This window comes from Vanellus vanellus (assembly GCF_965231255.1).
Source record: "Vanellus vanellus genome assembly, chromosome: Z".
In the NCBI taxonomy this organism is placed as follows: domain Eukaryota; kingdom Metazoa; phylum Chordata; class Aves; order Charadriiformes; family Charadriidae; genus Vanellus; species Vanellus vanellus.
This window is the reverse complement of record NC_138908.1, coordinates 48,515,985-48,529,680: the sequence shown is the minus strand read 5'-3', so window position 1 is coordinate 48,529,680 and position 13,696 is coordinate 48,515,985. Positions and strand designations below refer to the sequence as shown.

The 13,696-nt window shown below is 36.9% G+C and overlaps 1 protein-coding gene across 1 annotated transcript in view; it reads left to right on the top strand.

The window, feature by feature from the left end:
• ALDH1A1 (aldehyde dehydrogenase 1 family member A1) overlaps positions 1-4,746 on the top strand; it is a 34,243-nt gene extending 29,497 nt beyond the window's left edge. Inside the window, exons 11-13 of the mRNA XM_082497006.1 lie at positions 584-741; positions 2,289-2,363; positions 4,664-4,746. Of these exons, the coding sequence (XP_082353132.1) occupies positions 584-741; positions 2,289-2,363; positions 4,664-4,736 (306 nt within the window). The 3' untranslated portion in view covers positions 4,737-4,746. The remainder of the gene's footprint in view (positions 1-583; positions 742-2,288; positions 2,364-4,663) is intronic.
• The last annotated feature ends 8,950 nt before the right edge of the window (positions 4,747-13,696 follow it).

The window sequence follows — 13,696 nt, the reverse complement described above, 5'->3', positions numbered from 1 at the left end:
CGGGCTGAGAGCACAGAGTGGCAGTAGCGGGAAAGCCGAGCCTGAGGGACTATTATCTCACATAACACTATATGGAGAACAGTATCAGTTGTTTCACTTGGGATACATGACCAGTTCTGCCACTACCTGCAGAGATAAAAGTCTAATACGAAGTTTAGGGGAACGAAAAGCTGAATGTCTTTCTCAACTCTGAAACTGGAGCTTACTAAGAAAATACTAGTTTGTTGGTAACTAGTATAGAAATGTAACATACTGTGACTCTATGCTAACAATCTTTATGGTGGGTGTCTTTTCAGCTTTTTTTTTTCATTATTTATTTATTTATTTATTTATTGTTTTATTAATCATTTTACATAAGGATATCTTGATTCGATCCATACTACAAAAATCTTATCTTTATGTGAATTTATAACCCTTTTTAGAACTCTGCTCTGAGGTGTACACTCTTGACTGAATGAATTCAGGAATAAGGCCAACTGACAGAAATATACTTTAAAAATATGAATTATTTAATTTATTAAATTATTATTCTTTATAGTAAGTTATACCAGTCCACTTCATATTTTACATGTGTCTGAAACAGATATTTGGACCTGTTCAACAAATCATGAAGTTTAAAACTATAGACGAGGTTATTAAGAGGGCAAATAATACTAACTATGGCTTAGCAGCAGCAGTTTTTACCAAAGACATTGATAAGGCACTGACGTTTGCAGCTGCTCTTCAGGCTGGAACAGTATGGTAAGTAACGGCTTTTTTAATTTTTCCTTCCTTCAGAAGTGCAGGTGCCAATGGCAGTAACTGTAGGACATTTTAACACTTCTTTAGGTGGTATATTTTTATATTTCAATTCCTTGTCATCTCTAGAGAGGCAGATTAATGTCATCCTACTGTGTCTCTCTTCCCATCACCTTTCCATAATTAACATGCTGTTAAATATATACTTCCTGTAAGTCTTCACAGAATTGTCCTGTAAACTTAGTCTAAAAAAAGGAAATTGACTTGCTAAAAAGGAAAAGAGACAAAAGGAAATACTGTGAGAGAGCCACTTTCCTTTCTGTTCAGGATCTGGAGACAGCCCAATACATACTTAATTTGCAGGGATGATTTTCTGTACTGTGTAAAGAAATTAATTATCTGAAGTTCTGTGGCCATTAACCTTGGCAGAACATCCACCTGCGATAGAAAAGACTGAAAAAATGTGGTTGACAAAAAGGAAGGAAACATAAGTGGGGGAGAACTGCTACAAGTACAAGGGAAACTATGTCTAGAGATGGAAAAGAAAGAGGCAACCTTCATGGAGCTGGAAAAGCAAAGCCTGAGATCCAGGAGTGAAAGCTTGGAGGAATAGCAGACTGAGCCTAATGACTGTCACTGACGGAGACCTATATTTCCCTCCAGTTATCTCAATGCATCAGAAAGAGCACAAACAATTTTACTTGAACACAAAACCTGTGTGCAATTTATAATTTACGTGAAAGAACTTGCAAATTCCTGCCCAGGTCCTGTGACCAAAAAACATGCACTTTCCAAAAATAAGTTAACTGTTTTGACTTAGGAGTTGATATTCTTTAAATGGAAGACAGTTTAAAATAAAAGTGGAATCTTTGGATTTTATTCTTATGTGATCACTGTTCTGTCTAAGAATCCTTAACTATTAGCAGAACCTCGTTTGTTGAAACTAGTAGACTGGCAGCAGGAGAAATGATAGGATATGAAAACAGATAATACCCCATTTGACAATGTTGCAAGACAAAAAGGGCTTCTCAGCTAGGGAGCAGGATGCACATACTGCCCAAACTCCTCATACTACAAATTCCCCAGGGAAATTCCTTTCTTACCCATTACTGCGTGTTTGTCCTCAACCACAAATAGAATATGGTTTAACATTGAGTAGAACCAAACAAAATTTCCTAAATATATACTGAAGCGATCCTGAATTTGCCTACTGCAAGTGTACCTGCAGAAGGCTTAATTGTGACTAGTCTTTGGTTTGAGAGCTTGTGCACAAGTTAGGGAGGAATTTTGTCATAACTACCAGAGAAAGACATGACTGTCACTCTGCTTGAAGAACCCTGAGGAGTGTTAGAACCCTGATCGTAAGTGTAGTTTTTGGTAATGCTTTGTTTCTCTGAACCTTGAACTGCACATATTTTTGAAAATATATTACTGGGGTATAGTTTGTGTGTATCACCAAAGGTTTTATAGTGTTGACAGAAAAATACTGATTTTTCAGAAGTGAAAAAAGTTGTTTTACACTGTCAAAATAAATTTTCCTGTTCCCCCAGGGTTAATTGTTACAGTGCAATGTCTGCTCAGTGTCCTTTTGGAGGATTTAAGATGTCAGGAAATGGACGAGAAATGTAAGTAAATACTTTTCAAAATGTAGGTTTGCAGGAACAGCAAAATGAAATTCCCAAACCCAACTTTAAACATTCATGACTAGGATGCCCAGTTTGAGATTTTGTCAAATTAGTCTATACAGTGTTTAGAGACTTCATGTTGTCAGAGGCAGTGTTAAACAATCAATTCCTATATAAAATAAATAGGAAAATTACTTAGATATACACACTTTTTCAAAATGATAATTTTTAGTAACTTGCAGTCTACTGATACGTAAAATTGATCATTGTGTTTATGGTTTACATTTTTTGCATATATATAGAAAATGTCATTTGCATGAAGATATATATGTCTTTGTGAAATCCCCTTTAAATGCTAGGTTTTTGAAAACAAAAGGCATTTCAAAATCCTTGATGTAAGTTTTCAGTTTAAAAGTCTTGTGACAACAATGTTTTTGTAGCAGGTTCCAGCTTGGTCAAAACTTATGACAGAAATAGTGCCCTGTAGTCCTCAGACATCTGGTCTTTTCCCAAACTAGAAGTGGAGGAGTATACAGAAATGATAAGCTAATCAAATTCTTTCAAACTTCTAAGGTTTAATCCAGTTTCAATTTGAATCACGTCTTGTCTTATCGGTGTTCATCCTGATCTTCCTATTAGCAAGATAATTATGTAATGTGTTATATCATGAAATATTTGACATCATACATGTTCATTACATTATGTAGAAATGTGTCTTCTGGGGTTTTTTTTGAACATAAGTCACAGGGAGTCTTTTGTTTAAAATGTCATATATGTGGGAACAATTACCTATTTTTAAAGCAATGAATAAAAATCAAAATATATACATTTTCCCTATTATTCAGCCAAATGCATAATTCTTTTAATGAATAATAGAAGGAATTAAAAAATATATGTGCAGATGAAGTGTTTCAGAGCTTCTTTTTCTCTTTTTTTCATATTTTTATGAAGAGATAAAGGCTAGGGTTTTCATGGTTGCTCATCGCTGGATTCAGTCTGCTCCTGAGCAAAAAGCTCCCCGTGACTTCAAAGGAAACAGAGTTATGCCAATGCTGAGAGCTTTAGAAAATGTCAAAATGAAAAAAGAAAACCCAATAATTTAGGCCATTACTATCAAAGACCGTTTTGCATTTGCTGAATGCCAAAAATTGGGAGATCATCAGTTCTGAATTACAGACTTCTGCAGAAATATTTTGGGGATTTATTTGCTGTAAATAACAGGAAAACAACAATAGACTATCATAAAGATTCATATTCTCTATAACAGTGCATTTTGAAGGAGTTAAGCTTTTGTGCAAATAAAGTTTTTCCTAATGCTTGGTTCAAAATATTTCTGCCAGAAGACAAGGAAGGAATTAACACCAGATAGATGTCTGCTTTGAAAAAAAAATATTGTAAATATGCGGTAATCAATTTTAGAAAGGCAGAAATATGTGTGAAACAACTGCACTGAAATAATCAGGAAGTCAGTGTGTCAAGGCATTGACTCCCTCGAATCCCAGAATAAAATTCCCTGCATAATTCTTGGAATGATAATACTATTATGAATTAAACTACTGGGTGTCACATTCTAACAGAATGCCTCTTCAAAAATGAAGAGAATCAGTAAACATTTTCCCACAGCGCAAGAGCCCTGACCGCGGATTTCTGTTTTGCATACATGTGTATCTCGTAAGATGGCAGTGAAAACTGTATCACATTATACCGTAGCAAACTGTTCTACAAAACAATCAATTCTGTCTAAATAGTTTGACTGAACCAGGTGTCAAACAAGTGAACAAGCTTCACCTCATCGTGTAAAACGTAAAAGTGGGATCATACTAATGACATGTCAGTAAGATTTAAGTGTTTTTCACTGTCTGGGAGATTTCACAGTGGATTAATTATGTCTCCCATTTACCTGAGATGAAGCATCTGTTCTTTGACTCTGGAGAAAACTGTTGACATCAGAGAAGGGCCTTTGCAAATAACTTGTTGAGCATGCTTGTGGAGACGTAACATGTGCCTGACTGAATTGCTGCACAGAAACCCAGTTTAGAAATGTGCTTAATTGATTACACACCTTTCTTCTGCACAGAAATGAAATTGTTCGTTCTTCCTCTTTTCTCACTAGACAGTTGCTGTAGCTTTTTGACAGGTTTCCAGCAGTAGTCTAGCTCCACCAATGTCTTCCGAATACGTCCAGTATGCTTGTTATACCTCTGTCCAATTGCACAGCACCACCAAAAATCCAATCCAGGACATAATTCATATAAAAAAAACATTAGCATAAATTTTGTTCTTGGTTCTTTTTTATCTAGGGGAGAATATGGCCTTCATGAGTACACAGAAGTTAAGACTGTCACAATCAAAATCCCACAGAAGAACTCATAATGCTGTTTGAGGAGCAGAGTGTAGCATCTTCAAATGAATCTGAAAAGCCTATCTGAATTCTGAAAAGTTTTATATCCCAAATTATTCATTAACCATTTTCCTTTCTGATTGTATAAGAGGTCTTTGCTTACATTAACAATATAAAGAATAATGTAGAAAAATTTAATGTGACTAACTGAGAAAAAGACATTTTAACGTCTGGTACATAGCTAACTAATTTTGAACTTAATGTTCAGAAAGAACTATTTTTTATTTTCAGTGGAAGGTCTCTGTAGTGTTATGAAAATGTTTCCTTTTCAATATATCCTACAGGTACAGTTTGAATTTATGTGCTTTTCTAAATGTTAGATGGCAAGCTTTCTCTGCATTTTCATTTATTTGTGGCCTTAACAAAAGCACTTATGAGTAATTAGCAGATAGATACTTTTCTGTGTCTTTCAAAAATAATAGAATTCTTCTAGATATATTTCTTAATCTACTGAATTTGTTCATCATACTACACAAATGTAACCTGGATAATATCAAACAATATTAAAATCCACCTTCAAACTTAATATTGCTCCTTTCATTTGTCTTTTCTGTTACACTGGTTTACCCCCGGGCACTTTAAGAATATTTTATATATATATATAAATATATATATAAGGATATTTTATAAGATGCATTACTGTCTTTCTGGTGTGTTTAGATCATCAGAAGTATACTGTGTTGGTGATATGGAGACTAAAGTCCCTAATTCTTCAGCAGTAATATAAATGGAAAAATTTGAATACCCAGAACACTGGACAATTTGCAAAGAGCCAACAGTTGGCTTTGTAGTGACAAGTATATGAAAAAGTCTTAAAGATAATAAGAAAGAAATATTGTTTGGAAAGAAGAGAAGGGGAGGTGAGGGAAGGTAATCTCCTTTGTGATTTATACTTGCTCCATTTTTCCTGTACTCATATGCCTGCGTGTAACTTGTATATTTTCCTCCTCCTCTTTCCTCCTCTTGTTTCCTTTCTTCCTTTTTCCTCAACCTCTCGTTTTCATATTGTTTCTTATTCTCATAAAATTCCTCTGCAGATACACGTGTCCCAGGCTGATCATAACCTCTAAAGTCCCTCAGTTTGTGCAGCTTCGGTGTTTCACAATTCTTTGCAGTGCAGCTCTCAGCACCCTCTGATGGCCACCCATCACCAGCAGCCACCAGATGAGCTCTGGGACAGTGGTCTACAGACACCAAGTACGGCAATTACATAGCCTGCTACTGACAGGATCATATTTTCTCTGGACTGAATCCAGAGACAAAATTCATTTCTTGTTAGAGAGGTCAGCCTCTCTTACAACCTTACGTACAAGCTCTGCTCATCATTAAGAACACAACACACCACAAATTTTTAAGCAGCAAGTACAGAGAATTTGCACAGTATTGAAAGGAAAGACATTTTGGGTTTTTTGGATAAGCTTGTCAATCTTTTATTTTTATTTTTCTTTATAAGCTCATTAAAACAAAACCCAGATCAGGCTTTCACCATATGACTCTTCACTGGATAGCTTTTTTCATGAAGTTAAGAACTGGACATAAGATTTGTGGTACAGGTATATGTCTCCACAGACCTCTACATTATCTATTCTTGAAAGCTGTCAATTCCAAATCCCATACATTTGCCCTCTGAAATAATTTCATTAGCCATAGTTGTCAAACAAACCAGACCTTGGTCCCATATCAAGAAACATGTGACAAAATAATAGAAGATGTAAAAGAAGGAAGAGTGAATAAAAAGTAAGAATACACTGTAGCAATAATTAGTGGAGACTGTTCAGCAGAAGAAAGTGCACAGAAGAAAGCAAAGAAATGAAAATAAATGCCAAATACAGGGGAGAGAAACAAATTCCTAAAGAAATAAACTGCAGAGAAGAAAAGAATAACAAAACACTCAGAAAGACTTTAAAAATGGTAATGACCACTCAGTATTAGAGAAAACCTGAATACAGTGAAAGGTTTAATATTTAAAAAGAGATGAAAAGCAGTATGTAGAGCAGGTATGGGTTGTCATAAATCTCTAATGTCCAAATTCTGCTTTTGCTGAAGTCAATTGTAGAAGTCTTAAAGGATAATAAACAAGCGAAATGACAGTAAGTCTACATTTGCATTTTGGGTTGGACAAGGAGTGCACTTCGGAAATTATAATCTTGATCATGCCCACTTACATTCTCTGGTTCACATGGGAGAGTGACACAGGGGAGCAAAACTGGGTGCCTTTTTGATGGCACTGAGCCAGAAGATACAAACTTGGCCTGTGTCTGGTATGATACGACCACTGATAACTATTCAGGTTTTAGAAGCAGACTAGCACTAGTCTGAAGCAAGTCCTCTCTGAATGTGTACCATGTGGGCGGTTGGTTCTCATCTCCTCACAGTGTTCTTTGGCAGCATTGGACTGCATATCCAGTCCTACCAGGCTACACTGCCCGCAACTGCAAGCACAAGCAAAGAATGACTTTGAAATGTAACCCAAGGAAAGGGAACCCCCAAAATAAATAGAGCGGTATAGGAGAAGGATCAACTCGAGCCTTGCATGCATAAATGTATTTTTCTTTACAATGCCTAAAATATTTTAATACAGCAATATTGTAAATCTCTTTTAGTTCTTGTTTGACAGGGTCTTTCGTTTATTTACAGGTAAAACAAAGCTGGCAATGGTCTTGTTTTGTCAATGTAAATGTTTCGATGTGATCAAAATGTTCCATCTAATAGTGACTTTACGTTCTCATTTTTCTAAAGTCTTGACTCAGAGAAGTGTTTCCATGTGTATATTACGCATGACAGAGAGAGAGAAAGAGAGAGAGAAGAGCAAAAGAAGGTAAAGACTGACATTCAACCAAGGTGAAACACCCAACTTATTCATCAGAGCCAAGTATAGCTTTGAGTTAATCTGATGACACAATGAAGTTGTTCCCAAGAGATGCCAATGTAAAGAGATACGCCTTTTGGCATGTAGTATGTTTAAGGAATTCAATATGTTTGTGTTTGCCTAAAGCGCTCAAGATGTGTTTGAAGGAGGCAAACAAGGGCATAATAAATTGCGCAGTCCGGTTTACCTTACAAGAGCACATCAATTCATAGCGCATAGGAAAACCATCCAACCCAGAAGAATTTCAGAATATGGTCCCATTTATTCCTCAAGTGTCCAGTTACTAACTCAGGGTCAAGGTCAGGAGTGGACTTCACAATGCACACATTATTAGTACTAATACAATCTCTCTGTGAGTACAAGAAATGTCCTTTCACAATTAAGACTGTTTGTAATTCTGTTCATAGTCTTAAAGACTCCATCTGACGGTGAAATATCTTTGTTATTTCTTTGCACATGGATATTGTATGTGCACATGGATACGGTGGCTTGTGATCACCCAGTCCGGGCAGGAGTTAATGAGGACTTAAACTCTGCAAATATTACACAGGTAATTAAGGAGTCCCTTTCTTTCTGGGCTTGAATGACTATCATATTACTCCTGTTACATGCCAAAGCAGGACCACTGAAATTTACTGGGATGAAAAATGAGAAGAGCAATAGTTGATCTCCGTTAAAATATTGCTTATAATGTTAGTGAAGTTGTAGTCAGCATTTCACAGAGAATAAAAATTAACAAGAGAACTAAGCTTGCTGCACTTCCTTTCAAAGCTCCTGAAAACTGACTGCTCCGGTCAGCAGCAAACACTAAAGTTATATTTTATGTTTGGATTGAAACAGTGATATTTTTCTTATAGTTCTCCAAGGCAGTGGGTGCCTGAGTAAATAATCTACAGCACAATCCTAGCAGATTTGACAGGGACTATTTCTTTTTCCAGTGAATGACCTTTCTATCCCCTTAACATTTTTGAGCCCATACCTTTAGTTTTCATGAAAATATGACCAAGGAGATGCTTTTGCAGTCTTCTTTGAAAGTTATTTGTTTCAGACAATTTTATACCATACGGAAAAACAAGTCCTAGAAATCTGGGGTCCTTCAAGCCATTGTCTTGCCATCACTGAGGCCATCCCTGCCCCCTTCCCTGCCCCTGACACACTATTTTTTTTAAAAGGGGGGAAGCTGTTGAATGGTAACAGCAGGATAGAGGGACCCTCAGGCTATTTCACTCAAAATAGTGAAGCTGTAAGGAATTCTCATTCTGTCTCAAGAAAGAAAATTACAGATAATCCTCAACTGCCAGATATCCAGGTCTTAAGACAGACAAGAGAAGATATGGAAAAAATATTCAGAGCAAGAAAGACATCTGGCTTGGATAAGGAGTGAAAATTCCCTGATGAAGTAGGTTTTAGGGAGGAATTTGAAAGATGTGAGATCTTGGCAGGCAAAAGGGCTTCGGGGGAGGAGAGTGGGGTATTCCATCTGGGACGCAAAAGATAACTGCAGAAAAGACAAGTGCAAGAAAAAGAGTGAGAAATTAAGGGAGCAAAAGCAGAAGTATTAGGAGTGTGACAAAGAATGAAAGCAAAGCTGAGGATCACCTTGAGGTTCTGTAAGATCTAACTGCAAGATCTCATTATAATTCTGTAAGCGTTAACATGAAGGGCTTTAATAGATGAAGTGTCCTTCCACAGCCCCTCCATCATCATGTTTGCTGTCAGATTGTATTTGTCCTGCTTGATCCTTCTGCTATCCCTCTTCTCATTCAAGTCATGCTCCGGTTCTCTTGGTGTTAGTGTTTTCTTCCATCCATTCCCCTACTGAAAAGTGAGGTTTAAATAACTCCTTATTAGGAAAAGTCCACTCTGAAATAAAGTAGCAAAAAAAGAGTCTCTGGAAATTTAGGCATAGTGGTTCCCTGTGAACTTAGTGGGAGGCCCTAAAGAGTGAATTATAACCTTTGCTATGCTGAGAGAAAAACAGTGGCTTGATGAATATACTGCTCTGGAAACAAAAGTTAAAGATTTGGAAGCGCAACGTAAACTGACTCAGTTAAATAAAATGCTGCATAGTCTTGTAGGAAGGACATAAATCACTCGTTGCATGAAAAATTGGACAGGCATAAAGATCCAATAAACAGAACTGAGTATCATCGGGTGGTTTGACTGTTGAAAATTCAACTCATGAAACGGTCCTCAAAGGGCAGCAGCAAAGATGATTCACACACAGTACAATAAACTCAGCATGCAAGAGGAAGAGACCACAGCACTCTTTACAAATTACTAGCAGGCTTTGCAGAGAGATTTGGAGGAAGTATTAACAAAAACACAATACAGTTGTCCTTGGTGGGAGCAGAATAGAAGTAGTTAACTCTTCCAAGAAAAAATATTAGTACTGAGGGTCATTTAGAAGCAAGCAAGCTAGAAGACACAGAAGCAAGGAGAGGGTTTGTTTTATTATTTTAGTTTATATTCACATATTGCTTATAGTTCTATGTGGAGTGTAAGATTATGACTAAATAATAACTCGAAAATTACAAATGCTCAGTACATCCCAATCCAAGATAGCTCTGTACATAAAGAGCAATTTGATGTACTGCGACAAGCACTTCGAGTTATTAAACAAACCGCTGCAACTGGGCACCACCCTCTCACTGTCAGCACAGAAAAATCCCTTAGCCACCAGTACAGTACCTCTTTCATGGACTGTTAAGAAGCTTTGATAATATAGCATGATCCGTACAGCACAAATCCAGCTGTGGCAAACAGAATAACGCCCTTGTATCATCATACCTTGCCAAATGGCACAAGCTGTCAAGGCCTTACCTATGGGCTCCTTGCAGACTGATGACTCCAGTAATATGGATTCTACATTCATTCTGAATAAAGCTCTTTATTACACATATTGACCGTGCTTAGGGTGGAGGAGCACACCGTGTGGTGACAGCAAGAATGAGACTGGCAAAATTTGAGCAAGGTTAGAGATTTATTGCCCTTAGAAGAGAAGAGTGTCTGACAGGCAAATACGTGAATGAAGTCAGAACAAACAATGCTGTCCACAATTAACTGTATTCAAGAACCAAGAAAGATTTTGTTTGTGGGAAGGAAGAAATATGTCATATAAACATTGTCCGTCCGATGCATAAACACATCAACACGTATTTTATAACTCTTATTATGGACAAACAGCATGTATCGCTAAGCGCAGTGCTTATTAGAGAGCTTACTCTTACATAAAGAATTTTTGACCCTTCTTATCCACTGTGTTGATGGCAATCTTTAAAAGACCTAAGATTCTTTGGTCTTCTCCATCTCCAGAAATCCTCACGGAAAAGAATCTATGCAAGTTATCTCCTATAAAACCTCATCACCAATCAGCAGAGCGCTTATTTTCAGCACAATGCATGAGCTCTCACATGGCACATTGGTAAAGTTCAAACTACAGGGAAAAATGTTAATGCATACATTTGGATGATGTATGAACACAAGAAAATCATAATCTGTCTTCAGATATTTATATAGCAGAGGAGCATGATGAATATATACAATAAACACTCATTGCAAATTACTTATTCAATATTAATATACTAATTATTATTCAATATTCTTAACCTATTGTTTTCTCCTAGTGGGGAATTTCCAGGGAAAATCAGTCTTCTATTTATTCTATGTGTACTAAGTAAAATTTCTCTAAAATAAAATAAATGTAAGTATTGATTTTTTAATGTCCTGAGCAATAAAGAGATTTTGTTTGTTGAATATGGAAAGCCTTGGGCATAGGTTAACTAAAGCTAGCAGAAGGAATCCGAAGTCAGCTCCACATATCCACATCATGAGGGAGATTCACTCGGAAGTAGGAAGGTGATACAATCACTCAACTTAATGCCAGTGTGGCTGTAGGAGTCTAAAGGCAAAACAACATGATTAGAAAGAGGTGAAATCTTATACAAGACCCAGTTAAACAGCAGAACAACAAAGATGCTCTTGGGTAAAAGTGCCTTCTCCATGCCACCTGCTGGCTGCTTGTTCTTAGGTTTGAGAGGCAGCAGTCACAGCCAAAGTAACACTGAGGAGACAGAGAGGAGCACTCCCAGCTCACATAACCAAATTCCACCTCAGCAAAAAAAAACCCATATGGCTTCTTTGTTAGTTTCCCCTTATGGCATCTAATACGCAATGCGACAAGCAGTAAGGTTTCTACTACTTAAGCCTCCTTCTCCTGATGCAGATACTCCCCTGTGCTCCATGGCTACCTCTCTGTTAACACCTATATAAAGGAGGAGTTCAATATTAAATTAGCTTTCCTTGTTGAATGCCGTAATAAATAGTTTCCATATGATTGAGAAACACAATTGTGGAGTTAATTACACTGACAATTAGCCATGGTAGTATAGAAATGGGTAAAAAAGCTCTTTATAGAGCTAAAGGAACTTCACAGTCTAATAAACAGCATGTTTCATGTCTTGTATTTTGCCGATTTGTTCATGGAAAGGTTGGATTTCGTTATGTTTCTCTCTAGACCTCAGCAAACAGAAACAAACAATCGGTGCCATTAACGCTAACGAGGGGTTAATCTCCATGAGAAAGCATCCGACCTAAACCTTACACTCAGCAAAGCAAGGTGTGCCTTTCAGTCACAATAAGTTTCCTCAGCCTGCACTGTGTCACTGTACTCCTCTTCAGAGAAGTCTTAATTATCTTTAACAAAAGGAAAAATGTCCATGCATTCTGCTATTCACCAATACAAGACAGATCACATATGACAAAATATTGCTATCTCAGAAATCACTTATTCTTTTCTTTTCTACATGCGATCTACTAGCCACCACCGAACAAGGAAGCCCTTGCAAAACCTTCAACATTTTATCTATTACTTTTCCCTGCCTCCACGAGTATGAAGGGTGAACAGTTAACTTCCACTGGCTTATTCACTGCTAGAAATTGGGCTACCTAAGTAACTGGCTTTTTGGACACTGGAAGACTCTTTTAAAGCTTTATTTAGCCAAATGACTGCTTTTTTTTATGGGATGTATTTGTTGCACGTTTACTGCCTATTTGCTTCATTCTGTAAATATTTTGCATTAAAGTATTAATCACGTGCAACTGATGATACACATATATAAGCTGATATGTAAGTGATTGTATTATGGAGTATATTTACAAGAACAGAACATAGCAGAATTTTATTTCATAAAAGAAGATTATGAAAATTAAAAACTTTGATATATAGGACATACAGGATAAAAAATACATACGCCTTCTCCTTCACACTGAACTTACCTCTTCAGATCAAGGTCATAGCAGTTTCACTGCCTCGTATCACACAAGCAGCTGCTTGGGAAGAGAGTAGAATGAGTCAGTTTGACTCACATTTTTGTGGGGGTTTCTGTCACTATTGCAGCTGGAAAGAAGATATTCACAGCTCATTAGGAGTTCCTTCATGTTATACGAAGCTAGCTGCGTATTAAAGTAATCGATTCCTAGCAGACTGAAACTTTCCATAACCACCAAATCCAGCGTAGACTGACATCATTTTTGACTGTTAAATCAAGCACTCAGCACTGTCCATGTCGGCACTGACTTGTCAACGACAGAGACCAGCCTGAACACTCTACAGCCTATACAAAAATTTCAGTCTCATCCACAAAAAGACATAAATAGACATTTCTAGGGGTGTCAGCTGTCACTAGCATTAATTTTGACAGCTCCGGATACCCATGTGATTCAGGTAAACATGTCCTGTGATCATTGACATGCTCTGAATTGAAGCATCAGTTATTCACCATGGTCTGGTGCTCTACTGCCTCAGGGCTGCTTGCGTGACATTACTGTTTCAACTTCCAAAAGCATGTTTTATCTGAAAGATGCATTTTAGTTCTTTAATGTTTAAACAAACCAAATGGGCATCTTTAAAACTAATCTTTCTCTTGACTGACGCATGAAATAAATTATTTTGAAGGTGAGACTTTTAATAATGGTATTCAACCAGGGAAATGTATAACAAATGCGAGGACAGAAGAAAGAGCACACCAGTTGAGAGAATCCAGAAACAAGTTAAATATTTAA